The sequence below is a fragment of the Schistocerca serialis genome, chromosome 12 (assembly GCF_023864345.2).
Source record: "Schistocerca serialis cubense isolate TAMUIC-IGC-003099 chromosome 12, iqSchSeri2.2, whole genome shotgun sequence".
Taxonomy (NCBI): Eukaryota; Metazoa; Arthropoda; class Insecta; order Orthoptera; family Acrididae; genus Schistocerca; species Schistocerca serialis.
Window position 1 is genome coordinate 131,117,957 of NC_064649.1, and position 21,130 is coordinate 131,139,086.

The 21,130-nt window shown below is 41.5% G+C and overlaps 1 protein-coding gene across 1 annotated transcript in view; it reads left to right on the plus strand.

The window, feature by feature from the left end:
- LOC126428049 (TBC1 domain family member 5) overlaps positions 1 to 21,130 on the plus strand; it is a 164,373-nt gene that overhangs the window by 77,876 nt on the left and 65,367 nt on the right. Inside the window, exon 10 of the mRNA XM_050089926.1 lies at positions 7,599 to 7,705. Coding sequence (XP_049945883.1) covers positions 7,599 to 7,705 — 107 coding nt within the window. The remainder of the gene's footprint in view (positions 1 to 7,598; positions 7,706 to 21,130) is intronic.

Sequence of the window (21,130 nt, forward strand, 5' to 3'; positions counted from 1 at the left end):
TGCAGCTCTGTTCTTGGTAAGGGCACGTATGCTAACCAAAGTGCAGCAGGTGTTTGAACCCACTGTCCGTGCTGTTTATTAATGATCCATGCAGACCATATTAATATTAACGTCAGACTTTTTGCAGATGATCTAGTTACCTGCAGTGAAGTACTGTTTAAAGTAGATGCACTTTGCAAAACACTAAAAAGTAGTAACATGTGACTACATCATCACTGAGTAGTAATTTGAGTCACTGATCCCAAAAAAAATATCTGGGTACAACAATTTTTGGGGATTTGAAGTGCAGTAATCACATAGGCACCGTCACAAGGAAAGTAGGTGGTAGACTTTTGTCCGTTGATAGAATACTGTGATAATGTAATCAGCCTATACAAAGGAGATGGCTTACAAATCACTTGTCTGACCCATCCTATAGTATTGCTCAAATCTTTCGGCCTGTATCAGATAGGATTGACCAGGGATACTGAATGTATTCAAAGAAACCTTCAACATCGCAGCACGTCAGCAATCGTTAGTTAATATATTAAAAAACTAGAAACCCGCCTCGATGCGTAAAAAGCACCTAGTGTTAACCTAGGTTTCGGCGCAGATAACTACACCTTCTTCAGAACAATAAAACCCACAAGTGCCTAAGAAGACCTTTGTCAATGATTAAAAGAACAGCATAGCTATACATTTATAAACGAAAAAAAGGAAAACACAAACAGTACATATGTACAAAGTCTAAACCACTACTTAACTTAATGGTGTAACCTCCACCTCACACCGGCCTATGTTCGATGGGCCATGACCTGCCATAACGCAATCGAGGTGGGTTTCTAGTTTTTTAATATATTCAAAGAAATGCGGCATGAACTATGGCATGTTTGTTTGGCCCATTGAACAGTGTCATAGAAATACTGAAGAAGATAAATGGGCAAACACTTGAGCATAGACGCCAAGTATCTCATGAAAGCCTATTCACAAAGTATGAAGAACCAGTATGAAATGAAATGATCGTACTGCATTGTTGGCCAGGAGACCCCTTGCGGGGTGTTCGGCCACCGAAATTGCAAGTCCTTGTTAGCTGACGCCACTTCGGCGACTTGCGAGTCAATGATGATGAAAGACACACAACACCCAGTCATCTCGAGGCAGAGAAAATCCCTGACCCTGCCAGGAATCGAACCCGGGGCCCCGTGCGCGGAAAGAGAGAATGCTACCGCAAGACTATGAGCTGCGGATGCAGAACCAGTAAAAAGTAATGAGTGTAGGAATATACTATAACCTCCTACATATTGCTCTCCCAGGAAACATGAAGCCAGGATTAGTCTAAATCACTGCATTCAGAGAGGCATTTAATCAGTCATTCTTCTGTCCTACCATCCGCGGATTGAACTATGAGGACATCCTTGTATGTGATAAAATGGGAAATACCCTCTGTCGTGCACTTTATTGTTTTGCAGATTAACGCTGCAGATGTAAAGGGTCCTAACTTGAGTATTTTGTGATAAGGAACTAATAGTTCAAATGAATTTGCTTGTATAAAACATTTGGCCAGCGAGCATGCAATAAGCATAACACGTCCAGTCACATCTCTAGGCTGCGGCTAAGCCATTTCTCTACAATATACCTTCTTGCAGAAATTCTAGCCCTAGAGGTATGCGGGAGAATCTGTGTGAAATTTGGAAGGCAGGAGATGAGATACTGCTGGAAGTAAAGCAGTGAGGATCGGACATAAGTTTGGCCTTGGTAGCTCAGTCAGTAAGTACTTGCCCGTGAAAGGCGAAGGTTCTGGGGCAGAGTCCCAGGCCGGCACCGAGTATTTATATGCCAGGAAGTTTCGAATCTGTGCACACTCTGCAGCAGAGTGAAAATTCATTCTGAGAATGCATCACATTCACACCATTTTGTGTTGTCAATTGTGCGAATGGAGTTTTGAGCCTTTCCCATGTTCCCATCTTGATGATGAATATCTGAATGTCTCCTGTCTGAATAGTGATACCAGTAATAAAGCAAATAACATGGAACCTGTGATAGCTTGTGTTTGCCGATAAACAGTCTGTGATGTGTCCACAGTAGAATTTACCATTGTCTGCAGTTCATGACAGGTTGTTGAATGCGTGTGGAGTGTTCCTCATTATGAGAAACTTTGTAGTGGTAAACAATATAAAATAAAAAGGTTGTTTATCCTAGTAGTGATAGCCAGCAAATTGGGTACATCTACATCTACATTTATACTCCGCAAGCCACCCAACGGTGTGTGGCAGAGGGCACTTTACGTGCCATTGCCATTACCTCCCTTTCCTGTTCCAGTCGCGTATGGATCGCGGGAAGAACGACTGCCGGAAAGCCTTCATGCATGTTCGAATCTCTGTAATTTTACATTTGTGTTCTCCTCGGGAGGTATAAGTAGGGGGAACCAATATATTCGATACCTCACCCAGAAACGCACTCTCTCGAAACCTGGACAGCGAGCTACACCGCGATGCAGAGTGCCTCTCTTGCAGAGTCTGCCACTTGAGTTTGCTAAACATCTCTGTAACGGTATCACGCTTACCAAATAACCCTGTGATGAAATGGGCCGCTCTTCTTTGGATCTTCTCTATCTCCTCTGTCAACCCGTCCTGGTACGGATCCCACACTGATGTGCAATACTCAATTATAGGTCGAACGAGCATTTTGTGAGCCACCTCCATTGTTAATGGACTACATTTTCTAAGGACTCTCCCAATGAATCTCAACCTGGCACCCGCCTTACCAACAATTAATTTTATATGATCATTCCACTTCAAATCGTTCCGTATGCATACTCCCAGATATTTTACAGAAATAACTGCTACCAGTGTTTCTTCTGCTACCATATAATTATACAATAAAGGTTCCTTCTTTCTATGTATTTGCCTATATTTGTCTATATTAAGGGTCAGTTGCCACTCCCTGCACCAAGTGCCTATCCACTGCAGATCTTCCTGCATTTCGCTGCAATTTTCTAATGCTGCAACTTCTCTGTATACTACAGCATCATCCGCGAAAAGCCGCACGGAAGTTCCGACAATGTCTACAAGGTCATTTATATATATTGTGAAAAGCAATGGTCCCATAACACTCCCCTGTGGCACGCCAGAGATTACTTTAACGTCTGTAGACGTCTCCATTGAGAAACTCTGTAAGAACTGACATCACTGGATGGAGGAGATCTGTTATTTTTCAAAAATTTTAATAATCATCACAATAAAATATAGTTAAAATTTACTGATTACTGGTTTCAGATAACTAGCAACCGTCCTCAGGTCTAAGGAAATAAAGAGAAAATTGCCTTTCAGTTAATGGGAACACTAAACAGTCTTTAAGAAACATACATTATTTATAAAACATTTTTATAATATCTATTTTTTGATACTTTTTACAAATGTATGGTTTTTAAAAATTGTTGAGTGTTAACATTAACCGAAAGATAGTTTTCTGTTTCCAGAATGCCATGCTGCATCAGTGTGTGCACTGATTTGAAACTTTCAAGCAGATTAAAACTGGGAATCAGACTGGGATTCGAACCTGGGAGCTTTGCCTTTCGCAGGCAAGTGCTCTACTGACTCAGTTACCAAGCGTGACTCACAACTCACCCTCTGTCTTACATCCTCCACTACCTCATCTCCTGTCTTCTGTGAGAGGGTAAAACTATAGGAGAACTTGGAGTGAGAGCCCACAACTGTAATGAAGACACAGCCAGACAGCAGCTGCTGGTCATCGGAACTGTTCGATCGACCTCTGTGCCAGCAGACCACAAAGACCGGAACCAGGTCACAGGACACACCTGGTGTCACGAATCGACGCAGCTCGGCCAGCCTACTGCCGGTTATGCTACACTTTTCAGTTACTGATATGTTCCAGACAGTTCAGCATACAGACTACCAGGAAGGAGCGGTATTTAATCACGAAACTTCCTGGCAGATTAAAACTGTGTGCTGGACACTCAAACTCGGGAGTTCCAGTCTCAATCCGGCACACAGTTTTAATCTGCCAGGAAGTTTCATATCGGCGCACACTCCGCTGCGGAGTGAAAATTTTGTTCAGTATTTAATCACGTTTGAATCGGCTCTTCATCGTTTGGGCTGTTGGGCAGTACGTGATGCCAGTCTGTCAATTGGAGCTGTTGTCTCAACTCTGCTGCCAGTGGGTATGAACCGATGAACCGATGACAGCCACCTGTCTGCTCAGTGCATTTGGCCAACACTCCACAACTGACCAGCCACACACCCCACAGCTCTCCAGTTGTCATTTTACAGCTCAATTCCGGCCGACGCCACTGTCGTACCGTGGTCTCCTGTAAAAGACGATTCTGCCGGCTGGCCACACTTGGCACCACAGGCGTAGCGGGGCTCGTGCGGCATCACCGCTGCCGAGTTGATGCACTGGGTCGACACTCCACAGAATAAGCAGCTTACTTCTCTGCGCCATTGGCTGTTACCGCACCTGCTACTCGGTGCAAAGTATTATGTGAAGAAGGAATTATACAAACTAGCCACAGCCGGAGCACCCGAACTACTGTCTCCCCTTTCCAGATGTGAAGATCCACCTCGTACAGTAGCGACTGACGTCTGGAGTTACGATCGCCATTCGTATCCGGTCCCTTTTTTCTGAACTCCAGCTTTCTCCTCTACCATCTCTTCTTTGGGTTGTTGCCCACAGACCCATCACGAGGCCCGAAGGACTCGATTCATCCTAAGGCCTTTTGCTGCCAATTCTTCACCATTCTCGGTGCATTTTGGGGTTCAGAAGTAGTCTATTCTAACGGCTCTACAGTTGCCGGTTACACTGACGTTGTGTACCTTTGTGCAGGCTGCAGTGTTTCCACTATGTATTTTGTAGCCATCTCTCGTGCTCTTGAGCGTATTTGTTCCTGCATCTGTGAGTCTTTTCTTATCTGTAGTAACTCATTGAGCAGTTTACAAGCTCTTGACCAGTGTTATCCTCACCATCTCTTAGTCCTCACTATCTATGGTTCTCTTTCTGCCCTCAAAATATGTGAATACTCGGTGGTCTTTTTCTGGACCCTGGGTCATGGTCACGTCAGTATGCCAGGGAATGAACCTGCTGACACACTGACCGAATTGACAACATTCGAGCGGCCTCTCGAGATCGTTGTGTAATAGGATGACCGGAGCAGGTGATGTGTTCGGGGCTGTAGGGCGTGGCTGGGTAGAAGAAGGTGGCCGTTTTTGGCAATCTTCCTCTTTATTGTTGGTTCTTCCAATACATTTTCCGGTAGCTCAGCCCCACCACTCATGTCGTGGTGGAGACGTGCTGATGCATGCAGTCCGGGGAACGCGATGCCGCACTCGGTCAGCGGCTGCGCAGGCGGTAGGAGGTTAGCAGCACGAGACCCGGCCCAGCTCGCAGACGCGGCGGCTCGTGATGATGCCGGGAGTCGCCGGTGCAGCATTGGGCAATGCCCTCCATCGGCCGGTCCTCGGAGACAGCATCACTGATGACGACGACGTAACAGCGACCGAATGCCCAATCGGTCGAACCGAATGCCGACGCCCACCTCCGATACCTTTAAATAGTGCAGACCGCTGCTGAATCCGCCGGTTACGCGGCAGCGTGTTTATTAGAAGGTTCTCGACGAGGTGGCTAACGCAACCGCGCCACAGGGGGTCCATGCCTGCGTAATTCTGCTAGTGCTGTGTTCTGATGGCTGCCACACACGTACACACATACCGACGCTCGTTGCAAAACTGTGTCACATGTATAACGCGCCGGCCAGCCTTCGTCCGCCGTCTGGCGTGAGGCTGGCGCATCGCGCACTGAAACACACTAAATCACAATTTCGCACCATATTTCCTAAAAATAACCCCTTGTCCTCTACAGTTGTTCGAGCACCGGCCCTCCGATTGCTTGTTATGCTGCCGAGTTCTAAGGATTTGGAGTATGGTAAGTATGGTATGGCATACTCTGACTTTGCTGAGCAAACTATGGGTGGTAAAGGAGACATAGAATATGTGGAGGTCCTCACTGTGGACCTGTCGCAAGCACTCTACCATTCTTTTCCGGCTCTGCATCGGCTGTACTCGACTGACTTGTCATCTCCGTTGTGAGGATGTGCCCCACTGTCTTTGTGGTGCTCGTTTGACAGTGATCCACATTTTGTCGGACTGTCCCAACATTGCTTTCCTGCGGTGGACTCTTATTCTTCTCGACTCGCTACCCCTGGTGCTAGCACATGGTGCCTCAGTGGCTGACCTGGTCTTACAGTTAATTTGTAATGAGGGTTTTTCCCACTCTCTCTAAAGGAGGGTGCCTCAGACTTGTCGAGCTATTGATGGGTTGGCAGGATGCCCCGTTGCCTCCTCAGCTCGAAACAAGTAGAGGTGTCTGGGCCCGGTGGTCCGCTCCAGTCCTCACTCTACGTGTTATTTTGCTCTTCTTCTCCCTTCTCATGTGTTCTGTTTGACGTAGTGTTCTTACCCAATTTTCCTGTGCTTCTCTTGCCCTGTCCGTGTCACTAGTCGTCGTGGGTATTTATTGTTGGTTGGTGTGTGTCTGGTAAGTGATGGGCATATGTCACTCATCACAGTTTCTGCCTTTGTGGGCCTCCGGCTGCTCCCTTTACTGGGCATCTTGCCCGTCTTTCTTCCTTTCCCACATTTTCTTCTCGTTCCTGTCCCTAGGCTTTGTTGACATTCGGTAGACCTCGGGGTTTTCTTACCTCGGGTTTTTCGCACTAGGCCGTACTTTGGTGTTTGGTTTTGTTGACTTGCCTGTTCCAAGTAGGAGGGACTGATGACTTGGTAGTTTGGTCCCTTTAGTCATTAAAGCAACGAACCGAACTAACCGGAGGAAGTAATTAAACATTTGTTCATGTTCATGGAAAAGTCAAGTTGACTGATTAGCTAAAGGATTGGGTGTATGGGCACCAATGGCCTGTCTACTGCTTCCATCATCTTCCAAAGAGCAAGACTCCAAACTGTCTTCAGAAGCAACAACTGTTCGTGTTTAACTCCGGTTTTTCCACAGCTACCTCTCTCGTCCCACATTTTATCACCCAACATGAGACAGTTCTTCTTTACATTCTATAATTTCAAACTTCACAGAAGTTTTGCTGCATATGAGACTAGCACTTCTGCAAGAAGTTACCAGGATGAATTTTTCACCCCGTAGCAGTGTGTGCACTGATTGAAACGCCTTTTACCTGTGAGAAAATTTCAATTTTCTGTTTTTGTCGTCCCCCATAGATCGGAGGATGAGTGCTAGTCAACCAAAACTGGTAATCTTGAAGTTTTAATGATATTTTATTTCACTCAAGACTATAAAAATTTTTAACACGTTGGATACCATTCAAACAAAGGAAAATCCAGGATGGAATGTAACTACATTATGAGAAGGAAAGTTGCCACTCACCATATTGCGGAGATGCTGAGTAGCAGATAGGCACAACAAAAAGATTTTCATACTTAAAGTTTTTGGCCAGTGGCAATTGGCAATGGCTATATGGTGAGTGGCAACTTTCCTTTTCATAATGTTATGGCTACCGTTCAAGAATTTTGTGTAGGCTGTGGACCCTCTTGCACATAAAATATTGGAACAGCAACAAAGATCATATTTTTCTCTCGCAGTGCTGTCCAGTGACTACACTGCCTGCCTCACCTACCTCATGAGGTACCCAGGAGCAGTCGACATCTCGTACATCATCGACCACGCGCTGCACCTAAAGGACCCAGATGTAAGTAGCTCACTGCGTATTTCCCGTTTCTAGACTAAAATTCCAAAAATTCTAAACCTACTCTCCAGACACATTTTGCATTTCTCTGGGCTCTCGGAACTGCAGATTTTGAGATGTGGTATGATAGAACTTTCACTGTGGTTGAAGCAATGTAAAAGAAAGACCATTCAAATTACGTTTTAATAAGTCACCATTATTATTTTATGCTGCACAGACTGGACAGAACTCCGCTCAGTGAAGAGAGCTGCAAAAATATTTAAAATATGACTTCAGAGAATGGATATGATACAAAAATAAAGGAGACATCTAGCATACAGACTCAAACAGCTCATTCCAAACTCACAAACACACAAGCACGCATGAGCAAGGAAATGGCACACCCTCACTTACAACAACAAATAACCCACAGAATAGGCAACATACTCAAGAAACAAGGCCTTAAAATAGCCTCCAGGACAGATAACTTAGTACACAGAAATCTAAAGGCAACCAATGCAGACGCAGACAAACACAACGTATTGGGTATTTACCAACTGATGTGCCAAGACTGCAAATTAATTTATAAAGGACAGACAAGTAGAAACTTCAATAGCAGATGCACAGAACATAGAGCATTAAAAAGTAACAGCTGTCATGCTACATTTGCTGAACACCTTATCGACATGAAAACAGCCCAACAGACATCAGCACTGACTTGAATATTCTCAAATGCAACAGCAGCACCCACCCCCTCCCCCACCCCCACCCCTACCCCCCAACCCCCACCCCGCAAAAAAAAAAAAAAATAATTGAAGGCATAGTTGAAGGGAAAAACACACACACATGGAGCAAGTTCTACATGACATACTGTGAAAGAAAACGTTGTTTTAGAACTTGTAAATGCTGTCTTAAAAACTGAAATTTATATACATACAAATAGTAAAGAGCATTTTTCCTGGCTGATAGAAAGAAAATAAAAACCCACTGAGGTCACTGTAACTTCAGTGAAATATGTCTGGGAAACAGAAGAAAAGATAAACTGTGGTTTGTACAAGATGGACAAATCTACTAGTAATTATAAAAGGGCATTAGATTAAACAGGGATATACAAAGGTGATGTTTTGTGACCTGTAAAATAGAAACAGATTGCTCAGTAAAGAAATCCATGTAGCATAAATTACATTGCAGCGGTCGAGCACCTTATATCGAAAATACATGATTTTATAGTTGCTTGTTATCCTGTCAGATTCAACTGAAATCTGTTCATTAAGGACATATGATAAAGTGTTGACAGTTTACCATTGTAGCATTTAATGTGAAGCAAAAGCATTGACATAGTTTCGTACTTCCTGCCTGGGAGAAATTTTCTTTTATGGCTTCTAGAGGGAAAAGTTTACTTTCTGAAATATTTGAGGTCCTGTACAAAAATGTCATTTTCTATCTTTAGTTAGTGCCCTACATCTATGCCTTATTTGTAGCATGCTGTAAAGCCATTGGAAAAAGGCCTTATTTATGTTGTAGAAATTTTGTGTTATTCATGTGTGGATAATGCAGTGAGGCTTGTTACAGTATTGAAAATAATTTTGCTAATCGCTATGCTAAATATAGTTCTTGTTTCAAATCTCATTGGACAGTCACACTTTCTGTCCCGACAGTCGTGCCCATGTTTCATTCTAAAAATGTGTGAAGTTGCTTCATGTTCAGCTGTGGACACAGACAGGGCTAACCATTAATAATTGGCAGGAAAAAGATTGTGAATAGTGCCTTCTGCAAATTTCTATGAAAGAATGGTTTCTTCCAATACTTGTGATCACAGAACAAATGAAAATTCACTGGAATTTCTGTGTCAAGTATATTAGATGGACTTAACATGGGTAAACTGTTGGCTCCTGGCTCTTAGTATTGCCTTCAGTGGCTCTAGTATTTGGCTATATAGTGAAATCTCTGTAACATGTTCGTGCATCAGATGTAATTCACACAGGTAAAATATCACACATTAGCACAGGCCTTTTTTGCTGCTCATTTTTTCACCTAACTTACGCTTTCTGCCCAGTTCCGTGTGATGCAAGTTATGAATGTCTTACCATGTAATAGCAAACCCAGTAATGCTTCACAACTTATAAATGATACACATTTGGAACCCTCATTAGGAATTGAAGTCACTTAAAATGGTTAGGCTGATCAGGATCATTAGTGTACCAGATAAGAGAGACCTTTACTGCTGCTGAATCTGTGAGGATAGTAGCTTCAGTGACAGTGTTTCACATAATTTTAATCTGCAAATGAATTGGATTAGAAAATTTCGATGATTCAGAGTGCATATAGTATTTTAATCATAAAGCAATAATTCATAAATGCAACCTTTATCTTTTCTATTAAAACAGATCACAAGGGAGAAAATAATAAATAGCTGTGTTTACCATTTTTGTATAAATTTATATATAAGGCGAAAAAATCTATGAGAAACAGTTGGTCTGATATTTGAATGAGCTACTGTTGTAGTTAAAACAGACTTCAAAAAAGAAAGCAAAACTACACTTCTTCAGCACAGCATTTTCTTTCTCACAGTCAGCTTTCACAGAAAACCTGTCCATCGCAGGTTTTTAAAAAAATTAGACTATTGTTTAAAAAATTTGAAGTGAGACTGTTGTGGGAAAAAAAATTGAAGAAAGACTATTGTGGAAAAAAATTTGAAGTAAGTCAGTCAAGAAACGTAGAGATCTTTGCTGCCAACTTTTTCATATATGATGTGTGATCAAAAAGCAACAGGTATCTTCTTTGTTTTTGTTAAATAACCTTCATTTGGTCATCATTATCGACATCAACATCAATTTTGTCCCCTTCAAAGTAACATCCCTCAGATATAATACACTTGTGCCAGCACTTTTTCCAATCTTGGAAGCATTTCTGGAATTCACTTTTCGTCATGGTGCTTGGATCATTCAGTAGTTCTGTTTTTCTCTTTTCAGTGGAGGCAAAATGATGTCCTTACATGGTTCTCTTCAGCCTTGGGAAATGTCTGGGAGAAGTGGTTTTCCCACAGTTCTGCTTTTCTTTCAGTTGTTTTGCGCAAATGGCCAGAACTCCCAAGTTGTAGTCCTTATTGACCTTACGGCCATAAGGCATGAATTCAGTACACACTATCCCATTGTACTAAAGAAAACAGAGAGAAGAACCTTCACGTGTGATCGAACTTGTCAAGTTTCTTTCAGCCTTGGCTCTTCAGGCAGTTTCCATCGGAATGATTGGGCCTTGGTTCCTGCATTGTATCCTTATGCCCATGTTTCGTCACCTGTTTATAACCTTCTTTAAAAGTTCCGGATTGTTGTTGACTTCACTCAGCAATTCCTTAGTGATGTCTCCACAACTGTTTTGCATTGAAATTCAACAATATCTGAACAAATTCTTCTGCTGTGCATTTCATCCCTGAAACATACAAAAATATTGCTTGGCATCAGCCAAAGGGTATGCTGACATCATTGGCAACCTCTGTGATGCTGATTCGATGATTTTCCAGAACACTTTTCTTTACTTCTTCCGCATTGTCATCAGTAAGTGATGTGTTAGTGTCCAGGGCAGTTGTCTTCAACATCTTCCTGACCCCTATTGAAATATTTATACCAATCTTTTAAACTTGCACCTTATTCATAGTAGATTCGTATACTCATCATCATCATCTGTCGAAGTGCCGAGACTTTGCAAATGCCGGTCCCTTATACCTGCAGTGTGACCCCCCCATCGGGTCACAGGAGGCTGCATCCAGGAGAGCCGGCGGGTGGGGTGGAGGGGGGAAGCAGGTGCACCATTCGTGTCTCCGTCAGAGCATTCCGGTTGCATCTTGCGAGCTGGACGGTTCTTGGTATGTTCAGGGCGTATTGCGGCTAATGCTGGATTCCAAGCCACGCTCAGTTGATAACCTTAGTCCCTGTTCACAAGATTCTCGTGGACCTGTATTTCTGACGATTCTTTAATGATGCTGTCCCAATAGCTCCCGGCTTGGCACAGCACCCTGGTGTTCTCGAAATCAAAGGTGTGGTTTTCTTTGATGCTATGTTCAGATATAGAAGATTTCTCTGTCTGTCTAAGTCGGACGTTTCTGATGTGTTGCTCGCACCTTTTCGAGATGCAGCGCTGCATTTGTCCAATATACTGTACACCACATTCGCAGGCAATGCTATATATGCCAGGTGTGTTGAGTTTGACTGGGTCTTTAGTTGAGTCCAGCAGCTCTTTCGTCTTCGGCAGTGGTTGGAAGACTGTATTTAAATTCGATTTTCTCAGTAGCTTCCCGATTTAGGCTGACAGGGGCCCCAAATATGGCAGAATGGCAAGTCTCTTGTTATCTTCCTCAGGGCTTACCCAAGGAGGAAGCTGAGCAGATCCAAAAGGAGACCTGCAGGATCATCGACAAGTCAAGACTCCCGAAGGCCGACATTACTTTGTCCAAATGTATATTAGAGTATCGTGTAAAAATTCAAAGTAAATTGATCAAGAACTTTTCAAGATTTTTTGTAACAACATTAAACAATGACTTTTGTATGTATAGTAGTGTGGGTAGATTCATCCTGTTTACAAATTATACTAAGTGGCATTTGAAGTTCTGCATGTGGCCACTATGTTTTGTTTTTATGAACTCACACATAACTTTTGGAAGTTTTATGTATGACAGTGCTGGTGAGATTACTATTAGTGGCGGCAGTAGTAGTAGTAGTAGTAGTAGTAGTATGAGCAAGATGATAGTAAAGGTTTAAATGCAAGAACACTCTAGCATTTAGAGTTATAAATATTTTTTAATAGTTCATCATTCCAAACCTCATAAAGGTCCATAAAAAAGAACAAGATACATACATTAAGAATTTTGGGAAGGACAGATTACTACTCACTGTAAAGATGACACATTTAGTTGCGGACTGATACAACAAAAAGGCTTTTACACAGTAAGCTTCCTGGCAAAGCCTTCTTCAGAAAAGGAAAAACACACACGCACGCACCAAGCAAGCAAACCCCACGCACATGCCCACTATCTCCGTTCGCATTAACCGAACTGCAATGTTCAGTTGAACAAAAAAAAACACTCTTGAGTAGGGCAGGGAAGGGCAAAGGATAGCAGAGTATGGGTGTGGGGAGAGAAGAGCTCTGTCTGGCGGAATGTACAGGGATTACTGTAGAAGGTAGCAGAACAAGGCTTGGGCAATGTCAGGAAGTTGTGACAGATGGGTTGGAAAAGGAGAGTCAGCAGTGGGGGGGGGGGGGGGGGGGGGAGTGGTGGGTGCTTTGGCAGTGTGTGAGCAAAATGAGGGTGAAGGGACATGAATTGGGAGGAGGTTATACAACAGAGGGGGAGAAACTGTTGGGTGGAGGGTGTGGGGACAGTACATTACCATAGGTTGATGCCAGTATAATTACGGGATTGGAGAATGTATTGTGAAGATAATGCCCATCTGCACAGTTGAGAAAAACTGCCGGTGGAGGGGAGGATCCAGGTGGCTTGAGCATTGAAGCAGCCATTGAATTCGAGCATGTTACAATCAGCTACATTTTGTCACAGGGTTTACTTTACTCTAGGCCACAGTTTGGCAATGGTCTTTCATCCTGGTGGATAGCTGGTTGGTAGTCGTACTAATATAAAAAGCTATGCAATGATTGCAGCAGAGCTGGTATATGACATGGCTACTTTCACAGATGGCCGTGCCGCTGAAGCGGTACGGAAAACCTGTGAAAAGACTAAAATAGGAAGTGCTGGGTGTGTAAATTTGGCTGGTCTTCCACCTGAGCCTTTGACAGGGATATGATCCTTTTAGCAAGGGGTTGGAATTGGCATAGGGATGGACTAGGATGTTGAGGAGGTTGGGTGGGTAACAGACCACCTCTTTGGGATGGGAATGGTCTCAGGTTTGGGCACAATGATAGATAATCAAACCCCTGATGAAGGGTGTGGTTCAGTTGTTCCAGTCTGGGATGTTATTGAGTGACAAAGGGGATACTCCTTTGTAACTAATTCTTGGTGGTGGTGGGAGGAGAATTGGGGATATGAAGGGAAATAGCACAGGATATATGTTTGCAGACTAGGTTTGGGGATAGTGCCTGTTTGTGAAGACCTTAGTGAGACACTCAACATATTGGGCGAGGTAGTTATTGTCACTGCAGATACACCGTCCCCATATGGCCAGGCTGTATAGGAGAGATCTTTTTAGTGTGAAAGGGATGGCAGCTGCCATAATGCATGTACTGTTGGTGGCTGGTAAGTTTAATGTGGACAGAGGTGTGTATGGAGCCATCAGAGAGGTGTTAGTCAATGTCCAGGAAGGTGGCACACTGGGTTGAGGAGGACCAGGTGAAATGGGTGGGAGAGGAAATGTTGAGGCTGTGAAGGAATGAGGATAGGGTGTCTTGGGCCTGAGTCCAGATCAAGAAGATATCATCAATGAACCTGAACCAGATCAGGGGTTTGAGAGGCTAGGAAAGTTTCCTGTAGATGGCCCATAAACAGGTTGGCATAGGAGGGTGCCACATGGGTGCCTACAGTCATGTCACAGATTTGTTTGCATACCTTCCCTTCAGAGGAGAAGTAGTTGTGTGTTAGGATAAAATTAGTAAGGCATGTGAGGAATGAGGTATTGGGTTTGGAGTTAAAGGAATGAGGAAAGGTAGTGTTCAGAAGAATCAAGACCGTGGACATGAGAGATATTGGTGTATAAAGTAGTGACATCAACAGTGACAAGTAGGGATCCAGTGGTAAACAGATGGGAATGGTGGAGAGTCAGTGAAGGAAGCGATTGGTACCTTTGATGTGGAAAGCTAGGTTTAAGACAATTGGTTGGAGGTGTTGAGGTCAGTGAGGTCCGAAATTCTTTCAGTGAGAGTGTGATAACCACCTAGAATGGGGCATCCAGGGTTGTTGTATTTGTGAATTTTGGTGACCTTCTACATGCTCCACACAGGGTGTATATGACCCAGGACAACTGGAACATCTGGGAAAAACCTGGGAATTTTTTCATCCGGGAGAAAACTGCGAAAAACCCGGGAATTCTTCATTGTTTTAGTTTTCTGTTAATTTTTTGTAATTTTGACTGCTAAGAACCGATACTCCAACAAAGGATATTACTGTATCCCACTACTGCAGAATAATACTTCAACAATAAAATATAAACGAGAGGAAAACAAAAACAACTTAAATTGCAAAGAAAATGCGCCATATACGACGACGACACACAGTGCTTGTGCAAGCATCTGCCAACAGCAAAATGTGTCAAAGGCTTTAGGAAGACTATGCAATGCTTCAAAACAACAAATTGCCTCTGATGAGAGTGAAGTCACAACTGTTTACATTACATTCGTTTTAGCAGTTACGAGCAGGCTCTTGCATATGCGAAGTTGAGTTGCGTTTGAGTGGTAGATTCTCTTGCTTCTGGCTACAGGAATGTGGCTGTTGGCTGTGCAAGCAGTCGCAGCAAGCAGCTAGATGCTACCAGGAAAAGGGGGCACCAAATTCTTATTTTTGATGGAAAAAAAACTTGTTTCACAAAGCGCGTAGCATCCAGCGGACGTTGGTCTATCGATTGTTCGTATGATTTTGAAACGCATCCCTGTTGGTTTTTGAACATTTTTGAAACATTTTAATTTGATTTCTGAATGAATCATAAGTTGATTTTTGAATGCCTGGATAGTGTACATGATGTGTCTGTCAGGAGAATCCTTGTCACATCTAAAAATAAACTTTCCGCAGACAAAAGGGGACGTGGCTATACGAGCTGAGCAGAGTAAAGCCAAACGGATGAATGCCAATCACTGTCTGATTATGTGGTTGATTGGGTTTGCGAATGATCAGCGTTGTTATAATTACTAGTGAAATCCATGGATTCAGACTACCAGAATGGAAATAAGCGACTAACAGGAATAACAGGTGAGAAAGATTACGTATTATCTTCTCGGTGTATCCAAGAAAATGAAATTTTGACAGAAACGTTTAGGCCAGATCACTACACTAGTAAGGACCAGTTGTACAGTCCCCGGCTAGCAGCCGCTAAAGTTCTATTTTGGAAGTAACACGGAAAACGTGTTGTACGAACATGTAAAAATGTCTAACCAGAGAATAATTGCAGGATAACTAAACCTGTGATTCTGGCAGGGTTATTGTAGTTAATCGGCAAACGTATTTTGACAATGGCATGAATAGCTACAGAATTGGTGATAACAAGATTGTTTGTTAGAATGAGGAAAGAGAAGAAAGGTGGACATCACACACATGGAAGAGTAAGAAGATTCCAAATTTATATAAAAATTTTGTAATAATACTTTTCGATCTAATGCTTGAGAAACTGGTGTGTATGAATGAAATGTGAAACTACTTCCTAACATAAACCTTTTTGCTTGTCGTAGGCCTTACAGGAATCTGATATTGCAACTTTGTGTATTATATTCTGACATGTTATAAAAATGACCATTTGTGCCAAAACAGTCTCGTTTATTTGTTGTGTGTTACAAAATTGCTGCAATATTCGAAAGGCCTATTTTGTTTTATCTAGCAGACAGTGACAAAATTAGACGTAATCAGATCGAGAAATCACACCATTCTTGGGTATTTTGTATTAACAGCTTTTTCAGTGTTAGATAACGACATTTTGATTGTTCACGTAGCAAAAGGTTTGACGAACTTTGATGAGGTAATAGATTCTTTCGCAGAAAGGAAAGCATGCCATGTAAAGCTGTAGCAAGATTAGAGAGAAAAAAATGCTAGGTGCTAAGGATTGAAGAAAAGTGTACTTCTTGCTTGTCTTGTCTTTATTGGTTTTATATATCCTATATTTAATTTTATGTCACACAAAACAGCAAGTAATTATCCAATAGGCAATAAAGAGTACAAATTTTCTGAAGAGTTCTTGTTCTCCTGATTACAAATAATCTCATCCACTATTAATTGCGAGATTATTTTTTAAGAGGGGCAGGCTGTCAAACTGGCCGACTGGGAGCAGGAGAGGCACCACAGGACATTTCAATTTCCCTTGTCCTCAATATAGTTTGATGGAATCCATTACAAAATATAAACGTTCCAATTCCACAGAGCAAAATACAGTGACTTGCAATAGAAGAATGCTATATGAAGAGGTGTGGCACTGCACTTTGGCAGACTTAAGACCAAATAACTTGTCTTACATTTCCTCGAACACACGTTTTATGTTTCAGACTTTTCAGAAAGATGTGCGCTACAAGATGAACATATTTTTGAAAATTAGTTTTTTTGTTTTTTACTATTGACCCAGTTAACAAATATCGCAGATCTGGGGCTGATGCACAGAGCAGTCTGAGTTATAGTCTGTAGTCTCCACGTAACCCGTATTTACATTTAGTGATTTTGCTGTTTCCCCTTTGTTTACTCTCCCGTCAAATGAAAACAAAATGGATATCTGTGGCCGGGAGCTATCAAGTGAATTAAAATACATCCACATAATTACGAAAGGCTAAAATACGTTACTAGTTTCAGATTTGATTTTATTTCCACCTTTCTGACAGTCAAGCATTAATCGCTTTGCAGAACATTGAACCTATTTTTGTCTGTTTGCTAAAGAAATTTGACTTTTATTAACGTTTTCCGCAGAAGCAGTCAATGTATTTCAAACGAAATGTTTAATTCCACAGTACTGGCTAGTTTCAACTGTTCACTGCATTTCAAGTGCATGTTTTCATCTTCTAGCACGTATGGCATTATGCCATGATAAAGAACCAAACATGATATAATACAGTAATGGTGCTCCAAGAAAATTTACATCCTGGAAACCACAATGAAAAGCTTAATATCAGCTCGAGGTCTACTTCATTGGGAATCTGGACTTATGAATGTGCACTTTAATTATGCACTTTAAATGTGCACATTTTAATATGGTTCACTAAATTCCGATATTCTTGGTGTGTCCTCTGATGTCTTGTTTCTTTTATGACATAGTGTACGATCTTTCAATATTTTACATGTACGTACATATGGTCTTCTTACGTCATGGTAACTGCAAAAGCGTGGTGTCGCCTATTATGTACGCTGTCTGGCAACTGCTGAAATGAACCTATTTCTAACAGGTCGTGGGAAAATATTGCGAATGGTGATTTGAAAAGTATTACTTTCAAAGTAAATATCCTTTTACGTAAGTTGGACTATGTGCGAAAATGTACCATGAATTTCTTAAATCACAGCGTTTTACTCTCATTTAAAAATCAACTCTTTGATGACGAGCCATTTAGAAGAATTTTGAACCCAGAAGATCAGACATTTATGTCATTATTAAAAATTTTAAAGTGTAACACGCGCAGAAAAGATCAACATTATATGCGAAAGCTTAATTTATCTTGCAGCTTATTAACCTTAGAGACGAATATTATATGTGAAAGCTTTGCTTTCCGTGTAGCAACACTATGTATATTAATTTAAAATATTAACTTTCCCTGTTTGTGTGTTCGTGCTACTTAACAGTGATGTTGCTGTTGGCTGACTACATCACGTGCCCTATGCTCTGAATATCCACTGTCATCGGCTGGCGAGATCATGTGACGTGAGCTATGACTGGCTTACAAAAGCGCATCGCAATCTCGATTTCAGTGATTCGGAAAGTAACATACAGTTTTTGGTGGAATTCCAATGTATACTTTTGTAATACAAAAATACGCGGCATGCATATTGCTGCCCATCAAAGATATTTCCAAAACGTGTCTTTTTCCCTGAGTTAAGTTCTCTAAAGTGCCCATGTATAAAACCATAACCATTCAAAGGATTGATAAGTTTTGCAGTTCCGAGGGAAAATATACTGTCACTTAACACAGAAAAAGTGTGTTTTCACCCAGGAGAAAGTGTATTTTTAACTGGAAAATCTGGGAATTTTTTTTTCTTGTCCTCGTATACACCCTGTCCCCAAAATCCACAGATTTACATTAAATTATCAGTCTTTTTCTGTGTTTACTATAATCACATACAATATGTACATTTTTGCACACGTAATGGCATTATGCTACCATGAAGAAGATACTGACATCTACTAAATGAATACTAAATAAATGAATACTAAATAAGTTTCTGTAATACTCATATTATGCTTCACATCGATCTATAGCCAAGGTATAATGGTTTATAATATTCCTAATTTTGTGGACCTCTGAAGATGATAAATTAATTTGACAAAACCAGTAAAGCAAAATAAAAATATCTATGCAACTGATGACTGAATTTTATGCTGAAATACATACTACAGTTGCTGGATCTATAATAGCTTGAATAAAGTGGTAATTGTAGATATACAGCAAAACAAAAACTACAGTACATCAGATACTTCACCAAAAGTGTTCATCACACAGTTCCATATGAATCTGGTATTGTGTATATCATTTACCAGCTGTACCAGTTAGGAAGGTAAATCTCAATCCCCGAAAGACATTTGTTTCGAAGATAATGCTGTTTGTGTGGCTGATGTTTCTAACTCTGATGTAGCAGCAGTTGCGGAATTAGTTCCTTTTGGCTGTTTAGTTTTATTGCTTTATTATCACAGCTGGGTGGCAGTTCTCTCTTAAGCAGACGACTGTAATAAAAATCATAAACTGAGCTGGCTCAAAATGTAGAGAATAAATCTTCATATTACTGTGTGAGTATATGAACTGTTTCTGCAAAAGATCATGTCTTGCAATATTTGTTAGACTGTGCTCCTAGAAAGGAACATGAATCGACACCAGATTTCTGTAGCTTACAAGAGATTGATAACTAAACAGTCCTGTAATGTGGTATGCATACATCTCAGGGTCTTTAGGAAATCTAAAGTATGAGAAATGTGGTGTCTTATTTTTGGTTTTGCTGCAATTTATTGCACTATAGTCAGATTAAAATACTTGACAGCTGATGGCTGTCCTTTGCCGCTACAGTGTTGCCTCATCAGCTGTGTGCTACAGCTCAGTTATAGGCGACACACACACGTGGTGTGTCAGTTCACAAATGATGTTAATGTGTAATGCGGAGCAGTGTCGGAAGCAGCCACCGTGAGGCATGATCGAAATACGAGATTCTCTGTAAACAGCTGATTTTAAGTGACCAGTGACTGAACTGCAGCAGATGACTTGTTTCGTAGCCCTGAATTTGAACTCAAGTCGTAAACTCGTCCTCGTGATTGTGATGTGCAATGTATCCCAGAAAATGGCATTCAAAAATCTGTGGCAGAACTAAAGTGCAGTCAGTTTGCTCACAGTGATTAAAGATACCCAGTAAAAGGAAACTCGAGACACAAAAAATTCAGTTTCAACACTAACAGCAAATTGTAATTTCTCACTGTCGGTGGTTACTTGAACTGTCCTGACACTGGCTACACGAGCTGGTGCGTTATCAACTGATAGCAACACAGGCAGATTCCAATTGAAGACAGTATGATAGGAAGAAAAATAAGAGCAAATAATAATGATAACGATGCAGCAAAGTATTAGAAACAAAAGAACACATTTAAACCAGTCAGTGGAATAAAAAGAATGATCAAAAATTTTTGATTAGGTTTAGAAATAAAAAATGTTACTACATTTCACGAGAATTGAACCTACAACCTTCAACACATCACATTTATACGCTAACCACTGTACTACGCCATTATACTGGATGAGATTATTATATTTCAGACTCTGATGATACCGTTGCAATGATGAATTGCAGCCTTCTAAAATTCATTATCGTGCTGTGTCATGCTAAGCTTCAGCGCACGGTTTGGGCCTTATGTTTAGTGCTTTGATTAGAGGAGGCCAGCTCCAACATGTGAAGTGTCAACTATCAAGTAATTTCAGTCAAATTCTACATATACTTCTATTTGTAAAAACCATTCTACAAATCAGTGCAAATGATACTCTTCACATTCATCAGTCGCATTCAGCAATGCAACTTACTGGTTGCTTGCAATGTAGCTGTCACAGAGTACGACAAAAATGAGCAAGAGTGTTGTGATTGTATCTGTTAAACTGTGCTATTGCATTACAAAAGTCAATAATTGAGGAAACATTGAGCTATAGATAGGCATAAAAAAAGACTGCTAGAATATTTAAGCTTTCAGATGAAGTCCTTTTTCCAAAGTAGAAAACACACACACATTCACACGAGCACGACTCGCATGCTCGTGGCCACTGTCTCGGAGCACTGAGGTTTGTTCCATTCTGGACATTCCGGTGTTTGGAATTAACCCTCGAGTGGGTGCACCCTATGCGTAAGATGCGCCGAATCCAAATAACATCGTCTTTTACCGTACCATTTTGTTTTACAGTTGCCAGCCCATAGCTATTCCCTTGTTATTGCTTTATCTAACTCAGTGATAAGTTGTGTTGTCATACATGCAAGTGAGTAGCAGTAATATAAAATAAACAGTGAGCTAGGTGAGAAAAAATTTAAGCACAGGGCGCATTGTTCCTAGCGCGACATGAAAGACGTGTCTAACTCTGCTTAACTGC